Source organism: Nuphar pumila, chromosome 16, assembly GCF_984573655.1.
Source record: "Nuphar pumila chromosome 16, dmNupPumi1.hap1.1, whole genome shotgun sequence".
NCBI classification, from domain to species: Eukaryota; Viridiplantae; Streptophyta; class Magnoliopsida; order Nymphaeales; family Nymphaeaceae; genus Nuphar; species Nuphar pumila.
Window position 1 is genome coordinate 10,146,577 of NC_143264.1, and position 26,805 is coordinate 10,173,381.

At 37.6% G+C, this 26,805-nt stretch overlaps 1 protein-coding gene across 1 annotated transcript in view; it reads left to right on the plus strand.

The window, feature by feature from the left end:
• The window catches only part of LOC149812896 (methyl-CpG-binding domain-containing protein 9-like), a 54,571-nt gene extending 30,930 nt beyond the window's left edge, over positions 1-23,641 (plus strand). Inside the window, exons 7-10 of the mRNA XM_089991975.1 lie at positions 2,118-2,216; positions 16,231-16,665; positions 18,654-21,224; positions 22,873-23,641. Of these exons, the coding sequence (XP_089848101.1) occupies positions 2,118-2,216; positions 16,231-16,665; positions 18,654-21,224; positions 22,873-23,112 (3,345 nt within the window). The 3' untranslated portion in view covers positions 23,113-23,641. The remainder of the gene's footprint in view (positions 1-2,117; positions 2,217-16,230; positions 16,666-18,653; positions 21,225-22,872) is intronic.
• The last annotated feature ends 3,164 nt before the right edge of the window (positions 23,642-26,805 follow it).

A 26,805-nucleotide genomic window follows, 5' to 3' on the forward strand; every position in this document is an offset into this window, starting at 1 on the left:
TAAACAAAAATTTTCAAATATTCAAGGGGTATTTTTGGTCAAGAGATATGGGTGGAATTTTATTTTTTTGGGCGAATGGCATAAAGGTAAAATAGGATGCGACTTTGGGTATTTTGGGAATAAAATGGGAAAATGGGCATTTAAATTATAGAGAGGGGTATTTTGGAGTTTTGGCTAGCCACATGGCATGCCACTCTATGCCATGTGGTGGAGGGTTGAGCCACATTTAGCTGAACCCCCCCTCTCTTTTTCTCAAGTCCCTCTGTCGCACCCCTTTCTCTCTCTCATACACCGTCACGTGGCTGAGCCCACCATCGAGCCTAGCTCGGTTTGGGCTGGACCTCCACCAGAGTTACCATTGAGCCCATCTCGGTTCTGCCACCCGACTCCACTGCACCCCAATCAAGCTTAGTTCAGTTATGCTTGGCCCAACCCCACCTGAGCTGCCCGACTCCATCGCACCATCACCCCTCCCGAGCCACTTCCTCCCTGGGCTGCACCCAGCCTTGGTGCCACCACCTCCTCAACCCAGCTCCTCTGCCCAGTTTGGTTTCGCTGAACCCACCACCACCACCTCTGCAACACCCAACTACCCGCCACCCATCTTCGCCACCCTCTACTTGTTGCACCTTCCACTTCTACCAATACCACCAGCAGCGCCTCCTCGCTGCTCATTGCAACTGCTGCCTCGTAGTCCACGCTTTCCTGTTGCCTGTTGGAACTGCCGTAAACTGGGACACATCACAATGTTGCCCCCTGCATGTCAAGAGATTTACCGAATGCCGTGAAATGACAATGCTAACAAATATCACTGGTCTTAGAGAAAACAAGAAAAAAAGATGAGTGAGGCAGAAATGTGGGGTATGCGCAACCTTGAGACGATGTAGATGTCGAGAAGGAGAAGAAAAAGATAATGATGATGATTGAGGTTATATTTTCAAAAAATTTAGTTATTTAACACTTAAGTGTTCATAAACTTGGTTATTTTGTTTTTGTAATATGAAAGTATGAGTCTTGTGACATGTTCTTAATTTCAATATATTTAATATTTTGCATTGTTCTTGTGAGATATCATGCAATATTATCTATATTAGTTGATGTTTGATGATGTCTTATGCAACTCATAGAGACAAATGTTTCATATGTTATATTATGGTTGTAGTTTGTGTAATTCATCATTGTTTCATGTGTTATGATTTATTTATAATTTTTTCTATTTTTTCTTGTTTTTTATGAACATTTGGAAGATTTTATTAAAAAGTTATGATTTTTTATGATACGCTACGATACATATCTAACTTTGGGCTCGACCAATACAAGTAACAATACGCTACTTGCAACCTTGGAGTATTGAGTGCATCTTTTGTCCATCCCATAGTTTCTGGAACTCCCTAAGGGGGGAGCATGCTTAAGAAGGGGGACATGCCATGCTTCTCCCTTTTGGGAGAAGCATGGGGGAAACTTGCTTCCCATTTGTGGGAAGCACACTTTCCACTTGCTTCCCATTTGTGGGAAGCGCGCTTTCCACTCGCTTCCCAAATCGCTTCCCTCTCACCTCTTTTTCTTTTCCCACTCGTTTTTCCTATGTTTTTTGTATTTTCATGTTATTATTTACTTATTTTTTGCTTTCCCCTCGCTCCCCACTCGTTTCCCCCTTGTTTCACATTTTTTTTTCGCTTCTCATGCACTTCCACAATTGCCTAAAAAAAGAATCCTGCTCCTTCACATTTCCTTTTTTTTCAAAGAAACAAAAACACTCTCTTCCCTGCTTCGCATATCGCTTCCCTTATCCATTTTGCTTTCTGGTAACTATTGTCTATCATTTGTAAATGTTTAAGTGTTTTCCTTATCATCTATCCATTTAAGAGGCTGAAATTTGGTTTTTCAGATGAAACTACATTTTGATCTGTGTGATTAAATAAATTTGAATGAGTGACACCTAATTAATTTTAGGCTTTTGGAGCCAGTTATTTAAAAAGTGGAGTTAATGGCCAACTCTCATCATTTTTACACCCATAATGAGCTTGTCTATCTTTTTGTGTTGCTTTGATTTCCATATTTGACAAATGATTATTTTCCTTCTGCTGCACAACTAACTTTATGTGTTCACCCAGCAGGTATGGAGTAATATTATCTCAGCTTATGGTGACAGGCCTCATCTGATTCAGTTGGCCGAATTCCTGTCACAGAATTTTGAATCTCTATACGAAAAGGAGGTTTGCTTTTTCACCTTTTCCACTTGAATCCTCTGGAATTGGTCAGGAACATTGGCACTTAGTCGGTTGTCTTCGAATGCATATGTTTTTTTCCTTCTATGGGAGTAATGCTGGAAGTAGGGCCAGAGTCAATATATGTGTTTGGAAACTGATGTGCTGTCCCTTTTTTTTCCAATGAAATCATCACACTTATTCATACAATACTCGTTCATGCTGGTATACAGTTGAGTTTATCCTGTAATGTCTATTGATCTAGGGCATTTTTTCCTATGTGATAAATTGGTGTTACATAGAACAAAAGACATTAAAAATCTGCGACTTGAGATCATTCCCATTACATTAAGGTTGACTGAGATATCTGTAAAAAGAGAAATTTTAGCTGGTTATGCCTGGTAGGCTGGTCCCCATGGGTGGACTTTACTTCGACTTGGATATAACTATATAAGGTCTAACAACAGGCATTATCATACAAGAATTAGAACCAATCTCAGAGCAGTTCAGGCCACAGTTATTTACGGTCTAGAAAATGGTACGGTAATAAATGTCTGTTTCTATGGCATTTGATTTCATGAAAAGGGTAGATGAAAAGTTTAAATGGTGTCTTCATAGTATACAAAGGCCCAGTGATAGAAGGAACGTCTTGGGGTTTGCTTGGACAAAATTGTGCATAAATTTCAGGCAGCAAAATGTCTTGCCATTTTTCTTTATGCCTCATTCATAAAAGTCTTGGCTGTTGCATTTTGAGGGATAATTTTCCTTCTTTTTGCATATTTTTGTTGTGGGGTGCTTTGCAAAAGTCACGGACCAACCAAAGGCTTTGGCTTTGGGAATTGCCCTCTCCACAATGTGAACTTGGAAGGGATAGGACTGACAAAACAAAGGACCTAGAAACTACATCTAGCATGAACCTGTCACATGGAGTCTTCTAACAAGGCACCGCACCCAGGCCTGTGCGACACTTGGACACAGCTTCCTTTGTGTTAGGTGAAGTCAACCACACTGAGGTCCATTTCTATCCAAAAGTAGATCCAGTTAACCCTAATTAAGTCCATTTTTATCTATATTATATATATATATATACATAAATGTACACAAATACCCAGTGTGTTAACTTAAAACTGTTAATATATATATATATATATATATATATCTTCCCCGCACCCAAGTTTTTTTAAAGTGCCGCACCCGCACCTATGTGACATAGGCAGGAACTAATTAAGAGTATTTAATTATCCTTTTCTGGGCTTGATCTCCTGAGTTCCTGTTAACGCTAATAGTGGAAGAAGCAGTAAGGAGATGTGTGTAGCTTATTTACAAGCCAGATCATGCTATCCTGTTGTCATTTTGTGGTGTACTTTTATGTAAAGCTCCTTGATGAGGTTTGACCATCTGAACCATGTTTCTGATCTGGACCTCCAGAGTCCAGTATTATTTCTTTGGACTATTTTGCCTATCAAGCCACATTGCTCCCTAAGGTTAGTTCTCCTTGGTTGTTGCTAATATACTCTCCTATTGGTTTGTTGTGCCTTTTGCCACCAAGTTTATTACTGTCTTCCCCCAAAGAGTGTTAAAATAGCATATTATATATATATCACTCTGTAATTTGTATTGATAATCAGGGGCATTTTTGTCTTTTCCCCTTGTAATAGACACTGTTCATTAGGAACAGTTTTTTATTATTTCTTATGTTTTATCTTTTTGTCTTTCCTTTATTGAGCATGGGCTCTATGGTCGTTTGACCATAGAGTCGGGGGGGGGGGGTGTGTGCTCCCAACAACTCTATTGGGAGCCCTCAATGGTCCCGCCCCCAACAACTCTATTGGGAGCCCTCAATGGTCTTTCATGTATTATAAATAGGGATATTTGCCCCTTTCATTCTTAATGCTTTTGCTTAAGCATTTGATTAATAAAACATTTTTTTATATTTGTTATAGCCATTGTTGGCTTTTGTATTGTCGCATAGTGGACTTGTGCATGTGCACTTTGTGTTTATGATCTTGTAAGCCCTTAAAGGCTTTTGTTTTATATTTTCTTATACATCCTTATATGGTATCATAGCAAAAGGACCTTGAATCCAGTTGTTCGTGGTGATCAAGGGACTGTGTGCTCCTTCAAGCTTGTGGTAGACGTGTGCTTGCCACCCTTCTCCTTTATCTATCTATTCCTCTCTCTTTTCTCATCTTCATTATGGAGAAAGATGACAAGATCGACCTCTCCTTCAAGCTAAGTGGCTCCAACTATACCTTAAGAGAAAAAAAACTTTGGGGCTATGTGATGGGGAGGGTTCCTGAACCACAATTAAAGCTTACCAAGCTTGAAGGAGGTCTTGAAAAAGCTCTTAAAGGTGATGACTGTGCCAAAGCAATTCTTGATCATCAAAACAAGGTATAAGATTGGGAGAGCAACCATGCAATAATTCTTGCATGGTGTATGAATAATGTTGACATTAAAATATGTGTCAACATTGCGAAATTCCGTAAAGCCAATGAGACTTGGTTCTTTTTAAAGGGTATGTATACCCAAAAGGATCTTGCAAAGCAATATTTTTTCAAGAAAAGATTAGAATTATCAAGCAAGTGGACATAAGTGTTCGAGATTTTTTTAGTGCCTTATCCATTTTTTAGATGACTTGGCACTTTTGGAGCCTAAGTGGGTTTTCATCGAAGATGTGGAACTTAGGTGTCAACAAATGGAAAGAGAACAAAATTTTCAATTTTTATAGTCTTCGCTATGAATACGAACACGTCAGATCTTCTCTTCTACATAGATCTGCACCACTTTCTTTAGAAGATGCGGTTGTCGAAATATGCAAAGAAGAAACTCGTCTTGATATAATTAAGGGAGGAGACAAAGTATTGGCAGTGTCTAAGCCCGGCAACCTATCTCACACAGACTCTTCTAACAGGGCACCGCACCCGCACCCATGCGGGTGCGACACTTGGACACAACTTCATTTGTGTTAGGTGAAGTCAACTACATTGAGGTCCATTTCTATCTAAAAATAGATTCAATTAACTCTAATCAAGTCTATTTTTATCTATATTATATGTATAAATACATAAATGCACACAAATACACGTAGTGTTAACTTAAAACTATTAAAAATTATATGTATATATATATCTATACTCCCCGCACCGAAGTTTTTTTTAAGGTGCCGCACCCGCACCTATGTGACATAGCCGGCAACCATGTGAAGACTTACAAGCATCCACATTTTGGAAAGCAAAATAACTATAGTTTAAATAATAACTATGGTGGTGGTAAAAAAGTTATTTGTCACTATTGTAATGAGCCCGAATACATCAAACCTATTTGTCCTAAGCTTAATGAAACTTTCAATTACAAGGTGGCTTCCGTTGAAGGATCTACTTTCAAGAAGGAAGAATGGACAAATGAAGGTGACCTTAAATATATCATTGGTCAACTTAATCAAATAACCATGGCACTTCAACAAATTCTCAAGACATCATCTTCTATATCAGGTGTTGCCATTGCCTCTTCTTCCTATCCAAGTACGTATTCTTGATACATGAACTTATTTTCATATGACCCTACACGAGGATGCCTTATCTGATATAATTCACCAACTCAAAATTGTGTTATGTTTCTACTGGTGATGAAACCACTTTAAAAATAAAATGTATTGGAACATTGAGATTTTAAAAAATTTCTTGTTCCCAAAGTAAGAGTTGTTCCTAAATTAATTTTAAACATTTTTTTCGTTTCTCAATTTTTTTATCATGGATGTGAAATCACATTTTCGTCTAAGGGTTGCTTCGTGTAGGATCTTTCGTCTGGGAAGCAGATTGGGCAAGGCGATAGGACGGGAGATCTCTATTTCATGGATTATTTTTAATCTTTTTTTAAAATATTTTTTTTAATTATGTCCAAGATAAAGATGATGAAACTTGGCATAAAAAGATTTGGACATCTAAGCTATGCAAAGATGTATCTTTTCCCTTTTGGGGAAAGCTTTTGTAATGAAAAAAATATTATTTGCAAAGGTTGCATTCTTGGTAAAATGAAATCTATTTCATTTTCGAAAAGAACTTTTATTTTCAAGAGACCTTTTTAGTTAGTGCACTCGGATGTAGGATACTTTTCTTTGGTCATATCTAAAGGTGTTACTCATGTTATGTTACTTTTATTGATAACTTTACTAGATATGTGTGAGTCTACTTTTTCAATCATAAATCAAAGGTTTTTTTTTTTAAGAATTTCACATGAAAATCAAAAATCAATTTCAAAGCAATATTTTCATACTTAGATCAGATTCGGGTAGAGAATACCTATCAAATGATTTTCAAAATTATCTAAAACAAAATGATATTTTTCATAAGAAATCTTTTTCAAGAACGCCTAAACAAAATGGGCTAGCAGAAAGAAAACATAGACACATTGTGAAAATCGCTAAAACCCTACTTATCTAAAAAAATATTCTTAAAATTTTTTGGGCCGAGGTCGTTCTAAATTCAATTTATTTGATAAACAAAATGCCCTCATCCTCTTTGAAAAATATTTCTCCATATGGGAAACTATTTGAAATAACACCCGATTTCAAGCGCTTACGGATTTTTGGTTGCAAATGTTTTGTGCTTTTACACAAAAGAGATAAGTTATCCCCAAAAGACATTGAATGCATATTCATTAGATATGGGGAAAATAAAAAAGGATATAGTTGTTTTGATTCCAAAAATAACAAACTTTATGTTTCTAAGGATGTGACTTTCTTAGAAAATGAAAATGGATTTGATAAAGATGATAGAAAAGAGGAATTAGACTATGTTTTTGTTTGATCTCTCTCCAAGAGAAGATGAATATACTTATGATGAATCCTTGAGTAATAATGAAGCCATGGTTGATAACCATGAATACTCTAATGATGTGAATGTTGAGTCATCACCAAGTAGTGAAGACATTGTTGATAACTCTACTAAAAGTATATAAGTGTATTCCTGACGTGAGCAACCAAAATCATCCAAGTGCTCTAGAAAAATACTCGCATAACCCTTCTATAGAAGAAATTCTTCTTAGAAGATCCACTCATATACCTATTCCACCAAGTAGGTTTGTATCATATGATACATTATCTCCTAACTATAGAGCATGTTTGATAGCATTGCACTCCTATTATAAGTCATCATATTATAATGAAGTCAAAAAATGTTCTCATTAGGTTGAAGCTATGAACATAAAGTTAGATGCCCTTAAGAAAGCCAAAACCTGAGAAATTACTACATTTCCTTTAGAAAGAAAAACCATAGGTTGTATATGGGTTTTTAAAGTCAAAGTCAAAAGGTGACGAACCCTAGGAAGATATAAAACTAGGTTAGTGGCCAAAGGATATTTTTAGGAATATAAATTTGATTACGAGGAAACCTTTGCACTGTAGCAAGGATGACTAGTATTAGGACTCTAATAGTAGTTGCTTTTACTAAAAAATGACCTATATATCAACTAGATGTTAAAAATGTATTTCTTAATAGAGAATGAAATGAAGAAGTTTATATGGATCCTCCGTTGGGATTTGATGTCGAAAAAGAGAAAACTCTTAGACTTAGAAGGACCTTGTATGGTCTTAAAGAAGCTCCTAAAGCCCGATATGATAGATTCAGTAATGCCATGACTTATTTGAGTTTTCATTCTTACTATACTGACACAACTCTTTTTATCAAAAGTGCACTTACCAATGTTGTTATCCTTTTGCTATATGTAGATGACATGATTATTACTAGTGTTGTGAAAAGCGTTGTGGCGTAGCGAGATGCTCTACCAAAAATCGAGGCGAGGTGTAAGCCTTAAATTTTTTTTAAACTTTAGAAAAATTATAAAAAAATATCTAAAATACAAATAAATAAAAAATGCTTTATTGATGAAGTAACAACCAATAAGAAATAGAAAATCTCAAATAAGTACTAAAAATATGAGATTAACATATAAAAGTAACTAAGAAACTTATTACATAACTGGAAAACTAATTATATAATTGAGAAATATAGTGTCCTATAAAGCAACAACCAATAAGCAATAGAAAATATCAAATAAGTACTAAAAAAATATGAGATTAACCTATAAAAGTTAAAATATATGAGATTAATATATAAGAAGTAAAGAAACTAACATATAAGAAGTAAAGAAACAAACTAAAAACTAATTAAATATAAATTAAAAACTTCTTCTTCGGGCTATGATAACGACAACTATGAAGCTTGTATAGGGGTTGCCTTCTCCAAACCTTTGAAGATGTGTTGCAATAATAAAAGTGCAATCTACGTTGTCAACAATCATACGTTTCATGAGCGCACCAAACAGATTGAGATGGATTGTCATTATGTTCAAGATGAATTCTTGAGAGAAACTAGTGAGTTGTTGTATGTCACATCCGAATTTCAGCTTGCAGACTTCTTCACCAAAGCTCTTGCTCAGAGTTGTCAGTCGAGGAAGCTAGAGCGGGAAGCGAAAGTGAGGCACTTTTAAAATTTTAGGAAGCGGGAAGCATGGGATGACTTAGAAGTAGCGACCTAGGAAGTGTAAAAAGAAAAACAAAATAAAAATAAAAATAAAAAGGGAGGAAGTGCGCTTCCCATTTTGGAAGTGCGACGTTTTGCGCTTCCTCAAAGCCTATGGGCTTTCGGTAACTCTGCTCTTGTTGCTCCTCGTTTTTTGTTTCTTTTCAACAATTTTTTGATGTTTGCACTGTAAGTTTAAGTGGTGGTGGTGGTGGGGGGGGGTGTTAAAATAACATGTATATCTATATATATAGATATCTCAGTCTGTAATTTGTATTGATAGTCAGGGGCATTTTGGTAAATTTTCCCTTGTAATACTGTTCATTAGGAACACATTTTTTATTATTTATTATTTTTTATCTTTTTGTCTTTCCTTTATTGAACATGGGCTCTATGGTCATCTGACCATAGAGTCATTGGGGGCTCCCCAACGGTCATAAGTATGACTGTTGGGAGCTCCCATTGACTCTATTGGGAGCCTCTCAATGGTCTTTCATGTATTATAAATAGGGGTGTTTGCCCCCTTTTATTCTTAATGCTTTTGCTTAAACATTTGATCAATAAAACATATTTTTTTTATATTTATTATTAGCCATAGTTGGCTTTTGAATTGTCCCATAGTGGACTTGTGCATGTGCACTTTGTGTTTATGATTTTGTAAGCCCTTAAAGACTCATGTTTTGTATTTCCTCATACTTACAAGGAGTTCAGTTTCAGTATCTCTAGGATTTGAGCTTTGCAACTTAGACCCTATATTGATTTGGCACGTCATATCTTTTTTCAAGAGAAAGAACACAATATGTTGACAGCTATTGTCAACTGTCTTAAACTAGTATATAACAATAATATCCTTTTTAGATAAAAAACATGATAATGTTGTGACATATTTCACCATTATATTTTTTCGTTGCTAGTATTATGTCTGTTTAAACCATCAACACTAAAGATTTAAAAATCTCACGAAAATTCACATCCAAATAATTACTATTTTAAACTTTTGTCACTATGCGGGCACCCAAGCTATAAGGGATTGGCTCTATCACTTAATTTTCCTGTTTTGGTCTCTGCGATGTGGATTGGAAATAAGTGGAAAGAAAGATAAATGACTGCATACAATGGTTAGAGTTTGATGCACCGAGCCCTAAATCAAGAGAGAGAGAGAGAGAGAGAGAGAGAGAGAGACGGCTGCACAAGAAAAGAGTGAACACTTAACCTTCAATTAGGGCTAATCTCTATATTAAATAGAGATAGTCCAAAGAACAAAATTACACCCAAGTCCCTCATTAAAGAATAAGATTCAAATAACCTCTAGTTTAGAAAAACTTATTTACTAAAAACATCTAAGTCTCAACACTCCCCCTCAAGCTGGAGCATAGATATCAATCATGCTCAGCTTGTCACAACACTTTGAGAAATTTGGTCTCGCCAGGGCTTTGGTAAAAACATCAGCTACTTGATCTTCGGAAGATACATGATCGGTGCAGATATACCCAGCCTGAACCAAGTCGCGAACATAGTGACAATCAACTTCAATATGTTTAGTCCTTTCATGAAACACTGGGTTGTTGGCAATATATGTAGCAGCTCTATTGTCACACATCATTAACATAGGTAGGGATACTTTCTCCTGAAGCTCAGTCAAGATTGATTTTACCCACATAATCTCAGCTGCAGTCTGGGCCATTGCTCGGTATTCAAATTCAGCACTTGACCTGGCTACAACAGTTTGTTTCTTACTCCTCCATGTAACAAGATTTCCTCCAACAAACACACAAAATCCAGATGTTGACTTCCTATCTTCAACAGATCCTGCATAATCTGCGTCAGTATAAGCAACAACGTCCAAAGATGGATTTCGTTTAAACAACAAACTTTTACCAGGAGATGCCTTTAAGTATCGGAGAATCATCATAGCTGCATCCCAGTGAACTTTTGTAGGTTTGTCCATGAACTGACTGATTTTACTCACAGCTAATGAAATGTCAGGTCTAGTAACAGTCACATATAGCAACTTACCCACCAAGGATCTAAAACTGGCACTGTCCACATACTCAGACTTCTCATCGAACATGTGAGTTTTGGGATCCATTGGAATATTAGCTGGCTTGGCTCCTAGCATTCCAGTCTCTTTTAATAAGTCCAACACATACTTTCTTTGAGACAATACTAAGCCCTCTTTGTTTCTTGCAACTTCGATACCCAGAAAATATCGAAGGTGACCAAGATCTTTAGTAACAAAATGTTTCTGAAGATGATCTTTTGTGGCAGAAATATCTTGGGCACAACTCCCTGTTAATATGATGTCATCGACATATACCACCATAACAACAATTCCAGTACTGGTTTTCTTGATAAACAAGGAGTGATCTGAAGCTGACCTGACAAAGCCAAAACTCGACATTACCTCAAATAATTTGTGAAACCATGCCCTTGGACTTTGCTTCAGGCCATAAATAGTCTTCTTCAACTTGCACACCTTCTTACACTCCCCCTGAACCTCGAAGCCTGGGGGTTGTTGCATGTAGACAGTTTCATGCAAATCCCCATATAAAAAGGCATTCTTGACATCCAACTGAAACAAGGGCCATCCATGGTGCACAGCAACAGACAGAACAAGACGAATAGTGCCAAGACGAGCAACTGGGGAGAAAGTTTCAAAAAAGTCAACACCATAAGTCTGAGTATACCCTTTTGCAACCAACCGGGCTTTGTACCATTCAATTGACCCATCCGAGTTATATTTAATGGTATATACCCATTTGCAGCCAACAATATCTGCGTCAGTTGGAGGATCAACCAAATCCCAAGTGCCCCTAGAGCATAGGGCATCCATCTCATCCTGCATAGCCTGCATCCATTTGGAGTTGAATAGAGCCTGACTGTGATGAAGCGGAACAGAGGAGGTAGACAAAGCCGAGATAAAATTCTTCATAGAAGCCCCAAGATTAACTTCAGAAACAAACTGAGAAATGGGATGAAGGGTGCACTGTCTTTTCCCTTTTCGCAGAGCAATAGGAAGATCCTCATCAATAGCAGAAACTTCAGGATGCTCAGAGATACTTGCCTCAGGAGAAGGAGATAATGGGGGCATGGAGGTAGGTGGTAACCTGTGAGTATACAATATAGGAGGGTTTCTGTATCGAGTCTCCCAAGAGGATGGAGCCACAGGCTTTGGAGTGAATGACTCTAAAGGAAAAGGGGGAATTGGCAGAGGAAAAACATCACCCTGACTCTCTTGTAACCTTGGAGTAGTACTCGAAAAATAAGGAATAGACTCAAAGAAGGTAACGTCCGCACTGACATACTCTTTATGAGATATAGGATCATAGCAACGATATCCTTTTTGGTTCTTAGGATACCCAAGGAAAACAGATTTAATAGACTGCGCAGCAAGTTTATCTCGATCAGGACCCAGTTTATGCACAAAACACACACATCCAAAAACTTTAGGGGGGATAGGAAAGAGAGGAGCCTCTGGATGGAGAATTTGAATTGGGATCTGGTCTTCTACGGAACTTGATGGCATGCGATTTATAAGAAACCCGACTGTCAAAACCGCATCGCCCCAGTATGTAGCAGGCATATTGGATTGAATCATAAGGCACCGAGCAACATTAAGGATTTGTCTATGTTTCCTCTCAGCCACCCCATTTTGCTGGGAGGTATGGGGACATGTAAATTGAGGTTGAATCCCATTAACAGAGTAGAATTGAAGTAAGTCTTTGGATTTTAACTCAAGAGCATTATCAGTGCGAACAATTTTAACACATATGTCAAATTGAGTTTTTATCTCTGCAATTAAAGATTTAAGAATGATAGGACCTTGAGACCGATCTTTTAACAGGAACACCCACGATAGTCTCGAGAAGTCATCAACAATAACTAGATAATAACGACATTGAGACCTATTCGGAATCCTACTTGGACCCCACACATCTACATGAAGAAGATCAAACAATCCTTGACTTGATGGACTCTGACTGGAGGGAAAAGAGCTTCGACAATGTTTTCCCAATTGACATGTTTCACACTGAAAAGAAACTGAGGGAGGTATATGAGGAATGACACGACGAAGTTTTGTCACTGGAAGGTGACCCAAACGATGATGCCACAATAGAGGACTTGAGGACGATGTAACAGCAGAATAGGCAGAAACCTCTGGTTGGTGTAGGTAATACAGACCACCTTCCTTATAGCCACCACCAATCCTTCTTTCCGTCAGCAAGTCCTGAAAGGTGCATCTCATAGGATAAAAAATCACTCTATAATTCAACTCTTTTGTCATTCGACTGACGGATAATAAATTCTATGGAAACGAAGGAGCATGAAGAACATGCGACAATTGAAGAGTAGGGGTAATAGACATGTTTCCCTGCCCTACAATTGGGGAAGAACTACCATCAGCAAGACGTACCCCTTTTTGACCTGTCACAGGTTTTAAACTCAAAAAGTTACTCGAGTTTCCGCACAAGTGACCCGAGGCTCCAGAATCAATGACCCACCTACCACCTTGAGCCGATTGGGCATTACCTGCCGAGCACACAACCTCCGCAACAGAAGACTTCGAATTGGATGATCGTAAAGACAGGAGCTCGTCATATTCAACCCTGCTAAGAGTTACACAATCATTGGAGGAATCTACATCTGATTTAACCATTTGAGCCATAATATAAACTAATGAGCTTGATTCACAAAATGCAGGAGCAACCACACGCGCATACCCACAATCAACTACAAATCTGACTATATCAAATTTTGACTTCACCAATGAAATCTGAGAAACACAACCTTCGACTGTTCAGATCCAAACTTTAAATATAATTTTAAGAAACTTGACCAAAACTTTCACCTCAACCAAGGATGACTATAGGTTGTAAATCACGATCACACATCCAACACGACTTAGAATGTGTTACCATCACACATCCGCCACTACGACAAACAGTAGCAACACCCAACACAGAATCTCACTTCAAAAGACAAGGTTCCCACGAACAGAATGTTTTTCACATGCTGTTTTCAACCATCAACTGAGTCAAAATGATCACGACACAGCACCCAGCTGCTTGCTAAATAAAATCTGAGCACAACCAGCGATAACATGGAAAAAAAAACAAAATAATTTTCCCTGTGCAATTTCACGACAAATTTTTTTTTTCGATCAGCAGCAGCCTCAACGTAATACAGGCACAACACCAGCACACACGACCTGTGCAGAAGGTTCTCTCCTGCTTCACCCTTCACGACTGCATCATCCACGACCTCGACAGGTTGAATACCACGTCTACAATAGGCTGTCTACTACGACTATACATCCACCACTATAGAGATGCATACCTCGACTGCACATCCACCACGAATGTGCCTCTGATTGCTAGAAACTGAAGTCACTCGAACTTGGAGCAGGGCACGAGATCACGCTTCCAAGGACAATGGATCAGATCTCTGTTGTATCTGATTCTTCACAGCCTTTAACATAACCGACCCCCACTTGATTTGATTTCGCTACTTCTCTGCATCATATCTTCACTCGATCTGAACTTATCCACCATCCACACTTCAAAGATCATTTGTTTTGAAGCCCGCAACATCCAATCAATTTGCAACGATCAGATTTTTTTTTATGTAAAAATCTGTGTCGACAACACAGAGAATCAAATCAGACCAGCGGCATCATACGACCCACGGTCTGAGTGCTTCCACGATCAGCCACGATCTAAGTGCTTCCACGAAAAACAACACCAAGGGGCTACGAAACCCACAACTAGCATCCACGACCAGATCTGTCATCAGATCTTAAAAAAAAATTTAATCGCTGACCTGATTGGAAAAATATTCATTGAATCGAAGTTTTTCTCACGATCACGAAAGCCTCCACGATCGACTGTGCTTTGATCACACTCGATCACGCTCCCACGATCGGCTATGGCTCTGATACCATGTTGAAGATGCACCGAGCCCTAAATCAAGAGAGAGAGAGAGACGGCTGCACAAGAAAAGAGTGAACACTTAACCTTCAATTAAGTCTTATCTCTATATTAAATAGAGATAGTCCAAAGAACAAAATTACACCCAGGTCCCTCATTAAAGAATAAGATTCAAATAACCTCTAGTTTAGAAAAACTTATTTACTAAAAACATCTAAGTCTCAACACTGACGAAGACCTTAGCGGATTATCCGGCCACCAATGGAAAATCTGGATTACTATTTGGTTTGTCTCTAAGAGATGTAATGATCAACCATTTTGGTTCTCGTGCCACAGCCAATCTTTTCAATTTTTTTGGGTTGGCCTCTTGTCATTTGCTTAATTGTGTTGGTGGTGCCTTAATTCTTGTTTCTCTTTCTACTCATCAATAGTGTCTTATTACTCTTGTCTTCAAGAAAAATGTATATCATATATTTCTGCTATATAATAATGATAATATTGTGATTGTCATTTATTTAGTTAAATGTCAGGAAGTAACTATAAAAAAAGATTGAGGGTAATAGACCAGGAGAATCCTGTTTGTTGTTCATTATATAACTGTTTGTCAGTGTTCTGTATGCTTCTACAAATGGTCGGAGATGGGGTGACTCGTACAACATATGGATCTTTCATCTTGATTTGCTGGTCTTAGGATTGCCGACTTAAGGACTTGATGATCATATATTCCTTTTCCAATGCATATTCCTCAAACGATCAAAGTATTGGGACTTTGATTTCACCTTGCAACAGTGCTGGTATTAACATTATATAATGTCAAAGCTTTGAATGCCTTCTTTTTCTTGTTTTCTTTCTTTCTTTTTTCCTTTTTTTGTAGGCAAGTAGTGGGTAGACCTGACAAGCCTTCAGTCTGTCATAAGAGTGTGATTCCACAAATAAATAGATGCATTTTGGACAATAGTCTCCTATGGTATTTGAATCCACGATCTCTTGTCTAGCATGTTTCACCCAAGCAGAAATATAACTATTTGATGAAAAAACAAATGCATTTAAATTTTAAATTTATGAATTATAGGAGTCTTGTTAAGTTCCACTCAGCTATTGGATTAAGATACCATGAGCTTGTTCTTGCAACATCATATGCAACACGTGGCTTGCACTTTGGGGAAAAAGGCATGATAACTGCCTTTTGCTGAATCAAGATAAGAAACGATCAATATTCCTGTGTACGAATTACCATCTGTACATCATTCTCCATCAGCACTTGAAGGCAAACTTATTGTTTACCAACAAATCCTTGGTGAAAGAAACTGATATGACAGTACTAACTAACTGCCTAAGTGCATTATAAGATAGTAGAGGAGTAAAAATTAAAGATAATGGAAAAGTAATTTATTCAATAAATTAAACCTTTTGTATAATTGAAAAGCTGAGATAGTCGATGAAGTAGCAAGAGAAAAGCTGGCTCCTTATTGATACTGTTTTTTTCAGGCATCTTGTTTGCTTCTTTGGCTTCACTACTGTAATGCTTATCTCATAGATATTTGTCTTTTAATGTCTTGCAACTACTTTTTGCAGGTCCTTAGCCTTGTCCAGAAAGTAGCAGGAAATGCTGATCAAGATGGTGCAAGTGCAGAGACACAAAAGGACTTAAGCAATGCTCTTGCTTATGGTAATGACATTCCTAAAGCTCCCTGGGAAGAAGGTGTATGCAAAGTATGTGGCATTGATAAGGACGATGAAAGTGTGTTACTGTGTGATACATGTGATTCAGAATACCATACCTATTGTTTGAATCCCCGACTTGCAAGGATCCCAGAGGGAAACTGGTATTGTCCTTCATGTGTTACTGGGAAAAGTGGTGGTCAAAATGTGTTGCACTCTCAAGTGATAAAGAAACATGTGCCCAAGAAAAACTCCAAGGGAATGCACACTCATGCATATTCAGATGCATTGGATCAATTGATTGCTGCAATGGAAGAAAGTGAATATTGGGAATTTGGCATCAAAGAGGTTTGTGGGCATTATTGTTTACCAATTTCAATTGATTTTAAGCTATTAAATGGAAGCTGTCATAATCTCATGTGTCACGATTTTGAGGATTTGTTTTCTCTGGTGAGTTAACAGTTATATGTATTTTATTTTTGTTGGGAAATATTGTTAAAATCAAAAGCATATCAGGATAGGATCAATTAAGGATTAATCTTTTATGTTTTTGAAGAAAAAAAAACCTTTCATCCTCCTATAAAAATCAAGTTTAAATGTTACATATGGCAAAGATTGAACCAAAATTTTCCCCATTTTAGTGCCTTCACTGAAAAATCTAGTTAACGTAATGATTTTAACATAATTTTTTTTCACATTTCCTATTTAATTTCTTAATTTTGAGGTAAGAGTTTTGCATGTAACATTGTGTAGCTTATACAAATTAAAAGATGTTTTTAGCATATCTAGAAATCTCAAGTTTTTTCAGTGGTCTGATTGTCTGATCAGGAAATGCATCAGGTTATGTTGAATGATGCTCCAACTGAGGAACCATCATAATCACATACTAATTTTAACCTTCACTGGGTGCTGTATCATAAAAGGACGTCTTTTCTTTTGTCCATCGTTCTCTTTGAGCTTGACTTCTCTGATCTTAGGGCTTAGTGTCCTTGCCTTCTCTTTCCTTGCTGTCAAAGTGATCACATTTGTTATTATTGAATAAAGCCAAGTCCTGTGAAATATTGAAATTCTGATGAGATTTTATCCAAGTGAAGACCTTTTGAAAAATCTTAAGAACATATCATGAGATTTAAAAGAGAATGAACCACTACTGAATATGAGCGGATTTGTGATGGATTGTGTGGGAGATTTTGAGCAAAGGCCTGTATGAGTCTATCTATGTTAGCTGGGTTGTTAAAATCAGGTGTTATACATATTGAAGACCTGAGAAAGACAATCTTGCTTGTGTGCATGCGTAGCACATACATACAGACACTGAACACATGGTGATGCAAAAATAGCCAAGTTGTTCAATACATTGAGCTGCTCAAGCATGACCAGACCTGCTGAGAGCAAAACAGGGTTGAGCTTGATGGATCTAGGTAACACCGGGATTGGGAATGGCTTGGCTTGGTTGGCTGTTTTTCCAATTAATGATTTGTATGGTGATCCTTTCCCTTGCTAAGATTATCACACTTGGCTGCCTGGAAACAGGAACTGAAGGGCAATATCCTTCTTTCTTACTAACTATGAAATATCATAGAGTTAGGTGCTTTAAAGTGGGTGAAGGATGAGGGTCCTTTGTCTTTCATTGGTTCCTTAATGCACATTGGCTAATATTGCCATGTGTTATTCCCCCTTATTAGAATGGGTAAGAGAGGAAGAGTAGTGGAGATGATGCCATCTTCCCACATATCTGAGAAAGCTTCTACATTGTGGGATTCCCCTTGTTTGCCTTTTCTATTTATGAATTGTTGAAAATGTGACCGACCTTTAGGAACCCAATAAAGGTTGCTTGTGCTGGGTTTGTTCTCTTTTCAAGCTCAGATATGGGACTTGAGCTCGGCTTGCCAGCATACTGAGCTTGGGATCGGGTTTGACCTTATTCCTGGAGCTGAAATATGTTGTGCTTTGTGGTTTATTGACAAGATGTGGCTCATGATGTGCATGCAAAAGATATTCCCTTTATTATACATTTCTTACCATCGCTTTTCTAGTGTTCCTTGCACATTTTTTTAGTAATGCATTTATGCATGCTTGTTTCTTATTTTTCATGCTTCAAGGTTTACATATTGTATTTTTTTCCTTTTCAGCTGACAATGATAAACTATGTTTTTTTATTTGTTCACTTTGAGCCTCTGATGTTTGCAGTAATATGTATTTGAAATGAACGGGCAGCATCTTCAATTGGATGCAGTGTTGACATTTTAAATTGTCATGAAGTGTCCATTGCATGTTTTAGATGCACCAGCTTGATATCTTATTGCTATTTCACTTGTCAAAATTTTACAATGCAGAGGACTTTTCTTCTGAAATTTCTTTGTGATGAGGCATTGAATTCTTCTGTCATCCGTGAATACCTGGAAAGATGTCAAGATTTATCTGTTGAGCTCCAGAACAAGTTAAGATCACAGTCTCTAGAGTGGAGAAACCTTAACTTTAGGGAAGAATTATATATCAAGATGGTTAAGGAAACTGCTAGCAAGTCTTATGGAATCAGTGAAGATCCAAGAGGTAGGGGGCAAGCTGGCAGCTTTGTGAGTGAATGGATGGGACAACATCAGCTACTTACTAATGGAGTTGATCAGAGGATGACATTTTCTAGTTACTTGCAGCATAGGTCATTTAATAAGATGGATTTTCCTCTTATAGGGTGTGGATCAAATGGTCTTAATAAGCATATGGCATACTTTTTCCCCAGAAGCATGCAAGAGAATCATCTCGGTGACTTCTCTGAGCAATCTACTAAAAAACATTTGGATATTGCACTTCAAGCTAGGGATAATACAGTTATAAGTAAGGATGTTATGCAAAGCATATTCCCCTTCATGGTTTCTGGCAAAATAGATAAACAAAACCTACAAATTGAACATCATCTGGCAGTTGCTGGGAATCATCAGAATGAGGAGCTCAGCCAAGTTTGTGATGCTGAACATGTAGTTGCGAGAGTTCCTAGCTTCTCTAATGTGGTGAATTTTTTGCAGCATAATGTTGAAAAGATTCATAACTTGAATCCTGAGAAGAGCGACTCTCTACCATTCTCTACTGCAGAAGCTATGGAAAAGTCTTGTCTTTCATCAGAAAGAGGGATGCCCCTTTTTTCGGAACAAGTTTCTGCCAGTTCCTTGGGCTCTGCAGCAATCAGATACCCGGTGGATTCCTCAAAGGGATCCAGTTCAGATAATCTATTTACAAGCCATGTCAATAATGTATGCCCTGGCATAGCTGAGCCTCAGGAGGCTTGCGCTTTTGTGCCCGACCCTTTAAAGCAAGAAATTTTGTGCCTGCATGAAACAATTACCAACACAGAAGAACAACTTCTGAAAGTCTGCATGAGAAGGGAGTTTTTGGGTCGGGATTCTATTGGTAGACTCTACTGGTCCTTTCTTAGACCCAATAACTATCCTTGGCTAGTCGTTGATGGAACCATGCAGGTGAAAAGAGATGTAGAGAAAGCAGCTGAGGCTATGGACACATCTTTAAATCCTTCTGCAGATTTACCTTCTACATCTAATGTTCTGCCGAGTGAAAGGTCTCATCTGGAAGTCCTTGCAGAGTTGCGGCCAATACTTGGATATCTATCTGCCAATTCCAACTTATCAGAATGTGATCAAAATGCTACAATTCAAGAATCATCTTTTCCCTGGGTTGTTTATGAATCTGCTTCAGAAATTCACGAACTCATGAAGTGGCTAAGGTCGAGCAATTCACGAGAGATAGACTTGAGGGAATGGGTTTTGCAGCTACAGCGAATTAGGCCTTTGCAAGCTAGTAGTGCTGTTTCAGATGATCCACAGGCAAATGCATCACTATTTTCGAAAAGTAGTGAAAAGATTTTATCTCAGTTTCTGAATACCCAAGCTGCTGCCTTACTAGAGAAGAAATATGGCCCTTGCTTGGAATCAGATGCAAGTGATGCACCAAAGCGGCGTGGAAGAAAGACAAAGATAACCTATGAAGAGAGAATGTTTAGATGTGAATGTTTGGAACCAGTGTGGCCTTCTAGGTGTCATTGCATCTCATGCCACCATACGTTTAGCACCTGTGCTGAACTTGAGAAGCATAATGATGGAAAGTGCAACTCAGCTGCTGATGAAAATAAGGAAAATGACGACACTTCCAGAGGAAGGGGAGTAAAGTCTGAGAACAGCCGCCATAATGAGCATACTGATGAAGCAGATGCCTTGGAGGCATTAAAGAATGGAAAACTAGACTTGAGCTTGAAATATAGTAAGCTTAGAAAGAAGGACGTACTTTGTCCTTATGACATTGAAGAGATTAGTAATAACTTTCTCACAAAGGACTCTAACAAAGAGTTAGTGAGAGAAATAGGACTTCTTGGGTCTGGTGGTGTCCCATCATTTGTTTCAGCTCCATCTTTTTCGTCCATCTTTGATTCTTCTCTTGTGATCTTTCATGAACATGAGCATGAAACTGATCCAACTTTTAGGTTGACTGCTCACGAAGAACAAATATCTACTTCTGCAGCAGAGAAAGATGATAGCGATCAAACAATGATAAAGGTATTTCCCACCAATGACTCAAGCATAAATGTGGAAGAAAAGGTCGTTGATGCAGGGGTATTAAAGTCTGAAAGATGCACATCTGGTGCCATAGACGGTAAAGAGGCATGGCATTTTTTGGATGACAGAATTTCAGATTCAGGAATTGGTCAAAAGTGTGTAATTCCAGAAACCTCACTAAGGCCGCTCTTTGGTAGAACCTCCCAAATCTTGAAGCGGCTTAAGATCAGTTTGCTTGATATGGATGCAGCTTTGGCTGATGAAGCACTGAAACCATCAAGGATGTCTTTGTCAAAAAGATGTGCCTGGCGTTCTTTTGTTAAGTCTGCAGAATCAATATTTGAGGTAAGACCAGTTCTTAATTAGTAAGTTTGTTTTTCCCATCAAATTTTCTTTTTGATTAGGGCAACCATTCACTCACAACACCTCTCATCCCATGAACTGCCACAAGAAGAGCTTCCTCCATCTTCTTCTTCCTTCCACCACCACCACCAAATCTCTCTCTCTCTCTCTCTCTCTATATATATATATATATATATATATATATAGAGAGAGAGAGAGAGAGAGAGAGAGAGAGAGAGAGAGAGAGAGAGAGAGAGAGAGCTGATTGACCCCCTCATTCATTTTTCTCACATTTTCCATTTGTTTCTTCTCATGCTACACAAACAAGTGAAATTTTTTCATATCAAAACTTCTCATAGGCACAATTTTCTTTTCCTGCCAGAATTTTTCTTGCTTCCAAATGTGCCCTAAATGTATTCTGGATTAGAAACATATCACTCAGAATCATAGCTTGCAATGTCACCTACTATGCTATTTCAAGAAGATTGGCTTGCTAAATCCTAATAAATCTGTGTATATGTGCGTGTGTATACACATTTTCTGTGGTTGCTTGTTAATTATGCTTTTGATGTGAACAACCTGTTTTGAATTCTGCATGCTATTTTACCATATATATCTTTGGATGAGAATAGTTCAGAAACTTCAGTTATTAGGTTAATAATTCTAAAATGTCATTTATTTCTTAGTATTTATTAACTTGGCATTTGGTAGCTGTCCGTTGCTTCACTTTGTATATCTGTGAGTCTTCAGCCATACTGATAAATGTCATTATCAATGTTACTGCATGTCTTTAACCTAATAAATCTTTATAGATTGAGTTTATCATTATTTGTTGCTAAATTGAATTGGTCATGATATGATCTTAACCTATGTCACATGGGTGCGGGTGCGACACGGGTGCGGCGCAATTTCAAATTTTTTGGACACGGGGACTCGGCTATATATATATATATATATATATAAAAGACTCCGTCAAAGTTGTGCCCATTAGGGGACAGGTGATGAGTTGTGAAGGCATTCTGTACACTTTCTTCGTACAGGAATAATTCACTTTTGGGCACTTTCTTCATACAATGTAATAATTCACTTTCTTCATACAAGAAAAAACCACAAAAACTTGAGTTGTGCCCATTCTGTACTTAAAACTTGAAAGTGTACAGGTTTTTTAGTTGTGATGGGTTTTTTTCCTTACAGCTGTAGCCCAGAAAAATAAAAAAAAAAATTCAAAAAAAAAAAATTCAAAAAATGGACCAAAGTGACCCTGGGTGCGTTGACTGCACCCAGGGTCGGGTTGACCGAGTCCGAGCCGCACCCGTGTCGGTGCGTGTCGACGCGGGTGCGGCGACCTTGGAGCCGAGTCCGTGTGACATAGATCTTAACAATATCATGGTGCATCCTGATCGTCTGCAAAAGGAAATTATTTTTTTCTTGTTGCTGTTTTTTTTACATTCTATAGTCATATATTAATTGTCTTTTGATTTTTTGCGTATGTTTTCTGAGGCTTTTCCATATGAGAATTTCTCAGCCAATAAACTGCTACTCTTATTGTTGTCATATCTTGGTAAAGGGGCCTTGTCTTTGTTAATTATATTGAATATCTTTTCTTGTGCCTTTTATAGTATTTCACCATGGTTCTTTGCTAACTGCACAGATGGTTCAAGCGACAGTCATATTTGAGAACATGATCAAAACAGAGTTTTTAAGAAATGGATGGTGGTACTGGTCATCCCTCTCTGCAGCTGTAAAGACATCCACAATTTCATCCCTTGCACTTCGAATATATGCTTTGGATGCTGCAATCATATACCAGAAGGCAGGCCCTGGTTCAGACCAGCAAGAGAACTCTAAGATGGTGAAGCCAGGGAAGAAGAGGAAGGACTCTGATGTGTGAGAACAGGCATAGACAGCCTACTTTTTTGCAACATTATATTGGAGGGGGGTTCCAAATTTTGGGTTATTATTAATTTTGACAGATGCACGACATCGCTGTACAGAACCAAATCCGAAAAATTGATTGCTGGTCTGCGGCTTTCAGCGAAAACTGGCTCAGTCAAAGATCTCCCTACTGTGAATTGCTTGTGGTACTGTTGTACTGAAGATTGAACGTCAAGTTGCTTCTTGCTGCTGCCTCTGCTACACCACTGTCACTGCTGCTGCGCCCGTGTATATAGAGATGATGCTAACATTGTAACTGCTATGGAAAGCAAGAGCACCATGTGGGGTTGACAGCGTAGCAGAATGGAAACAGCAAATTGTGAATGTGTTATATGCGGATGACCGTAGAGCTTCTAATAGCTGTCATCATAAGTATAGGGCATTTTTTTCAGAAAGTTTCTAACGGGTTTCTAAACCAATATACAAGTCAAAGAATCATGTAACACCAAGAAAAGCTCATCAATAGTCAAGTGTATCATTCTTTATACCCTCTCTCTCTCTCTCTCTCTCTCTCTCTCTCTCTCTCTATATATATATATATATATATATATATATATATATATATATATATATATATATATATATATATATATATATATATGTGTGTGTGTGTGTGTGTGTGTGTGTGTGTGTGTGTGTTTGCAGGCACAGTTCACTGTGCAAACTGGTGTGTGTGTGTGTGTGTGTGTACGAGCAGCTCATAGTGCAAATTGATGAGCAAAAGGCCTCCCTGTAATCAAATCTGAAGTTCTCTCATGAATCCTTTGAGGTCACCTTTGGAAGTGGAAAGGGAATGAGAAAATTCCTACGAAATGGAAAAAACTAGAATTTTCTCATGCACTTCCAGATGAAAAACTTCTACACCTAAGGAGGTGGACAAATTATGGTGAAAATTTTCATAGATATTAACTTCATGCTTTTGGAATTGAGAAAGATTTTACCACTTCCAAACATGGCCTAGAATGCTTGTATTATCAAACTGTATAATCAGATATTTCTGTAATTAGAGCCAGATTAGGATTGCGGATCAAGTATTCAACTCCATCGATTGAATCTATTTTTGAGTATAAAAGCAACCATATTTGACCAAAATCTGATTCAACATTCAGGTACGGTCCTGCCCAATTAAGTTTGATATCTAATCTCTGGTATTTATGAGATGAAAGCACGATAGAACAAGACTGCCATAATCTTGTATAAGAATTCAGCCGTAGTTTTTTGTACCATGAGAGCAGTTACCTTCTGTTCTAAGACTTGGCTGTACGCATGTGGTTGAGTATAGCTTCCAAGTGAGCTGAAATGGCCCTGAAAGAGATGCAAAACGGGGTCTTCATGGACCTGAGTTTAGAAATGGATCCCAAATTTGGACCAGAGTTAATCCAAACTTATTCGGGTATTCCTACCTCTATCTTCTGTGACCTTAATGAAGACTTAAGCGTAATAGCCTAAGAATAAGAAATCAAAGCAAAAAGAAAGCACTTTTGCTAACAAAAACTAATAACTAAATATTGAAAATTGCACATATTTTTGGATTTAAAGGGAAAATAACATTTTAAATACACCCTGTTACAAACAAAAAAAATTTCATATACATGCCTAACATTTTAAAATAAGAAAAAAACACAGAAAGCACCTACTTAACAGCTATTTTTACAAAGAACCACCTAACTTTTTAGTTATTGCTTCAACTGTTTTTTTGTTTTTTTTTGTGTTTCTAACATTCTCCCAAAGTTTGGTATGACTATCTTAATCAATTCAGCAGGATCACTTAGGGTAAAAGTCCTCCCTTTTATGACCTTATTATGGTAGTTGCAGCCTATGTAACAAACGTCAGCCATATCTTAATAATATTTTATCGATTTTGTGGTGATATTCTCAAAACTGTTATTACATAAAAATTCGCCACATTTTGAAAATATCATATATTTCCAAAACCTTGCAATATTATTGTGATACTAACGCTATAAAGCATTTTTTTAATAACCTATATATTATTCATATTTTTGAAACTTTAATATCAGCGAGATTTTCCCAGAGATTTTCATAAACAAGCTACAATTTTAGATTATGGCAAGATTTTCCAGACTTGTGAGTAGTTGACCTAAATAGCACGTAGATGCAAAAGTCTTCAACTAGGCTAACCATCCCTGAACCTTCTAGAACATTTCTCACTGTGACAATCTTTTGCCAGTTGAGGCATAGGAAGAGGATAGCTAGAGCATTCATATGATCTCAACTAAAGGTAGGGATGCCAATCAATCAGATTTTATCAGATATCCAACCGGATTCAATTTTGTTTAGTTGCATTTGGTAAGCCAAAACCATATCCGATTATAATTGGATGTAGATATGGTTTTGATTTTTTACTGCTGAATCTGACAAAGATCTGAATTTGATGGATATCCGATTCTGTTTACATGTAAAAAAAACAGATCTGGTATGAGCTTTTCACCATCTGAATCCCAATTCGAATCTGTTTAGCCCACATTCAATTAGTTGGATATGGTATTGGCTACATTCGATCCAAATCCGAAGGTTTTACATCCTTAACTATGGGAAATACTGTTCATCATATCGACTTGGGGTGTTGAGAGGATAAGACTAGAGGGAACTTGAAGGGGTATGGTGAACATAGATCCAAATTAAAACATTAATATGGATGTAATCCAAATGAAAACTAATCGGAATGTAGATATGTAATTAGCTCAACACAAATGTAGTGTAATGGACCTATTAGAGGCCCCACTAAACCCGATCCATTTTCACCCCTTCTAATAATACATGCAAATGTAAATATGTAATTAGATCAATGCAAATGTAGTGTAATGGAACTATCTCCTTGGTTGTAAGTTCACTCTCAAACCTAATTAAGATCAAGAATTGCTTTCAACCTTTTTTGATGTAGGACTGCACAAATTTCAACTTTTAGATTAGTTTAGCCCCAAGGGGTTTGGCCTAGTGGGGCTAGATGGGTGGTCAAGATTCCATTCCCATGGTCAGTCTGCCCCTTTCATATAAGAAAGGGCAAGGGCATTATGTCGCTTGCTCGAAGCAAAGGGACTCCCTTGGGGCAAGGATGCGCCATGAGTTTACACCATCGGGAAAGCGACCATAAGTACATGAGCATAGCCAGCGCAACTAGGTCTCTAATCCTCAGGGTAAAACTTTTAGATTAGTTCTTGAAGAGGTTTTTATGAAATCAAAATCTAGAAACCAGTTCAATGACAATCTTGCATACAAGTATGAAAAATTTGTTCCCAAAGTACATTATAGGACAAAATTAAAAAAATTGAGCAAAACTTAGGTGAATTACATTTAACCTCAAAATAATTGCAATAAGCCTGTTGTTTTGGAACTAAATTTTACAATATAATAAACCGTCCATGGAGTTTGAGTCAAGAAGTGGCAAATTGCTTTGGACTTTGGACAAAGAATATAAAAAATAAATACAAGAAAAAATAAAAGCCAATCACAGACATGGGCCCCACCCCTAGCAGCACACCATGCTACATCTTAAGCTTAGCAGACAGGAGAGCATGGGGGAGGGCCATTGAACACATGGGGAAGCAAAATCCATCAGAAAAGTGGATGGGAGGCAGTGGATTTAAATCAAGAGGCCAATTTTATTATAGATGGAGAAAAACCTAGC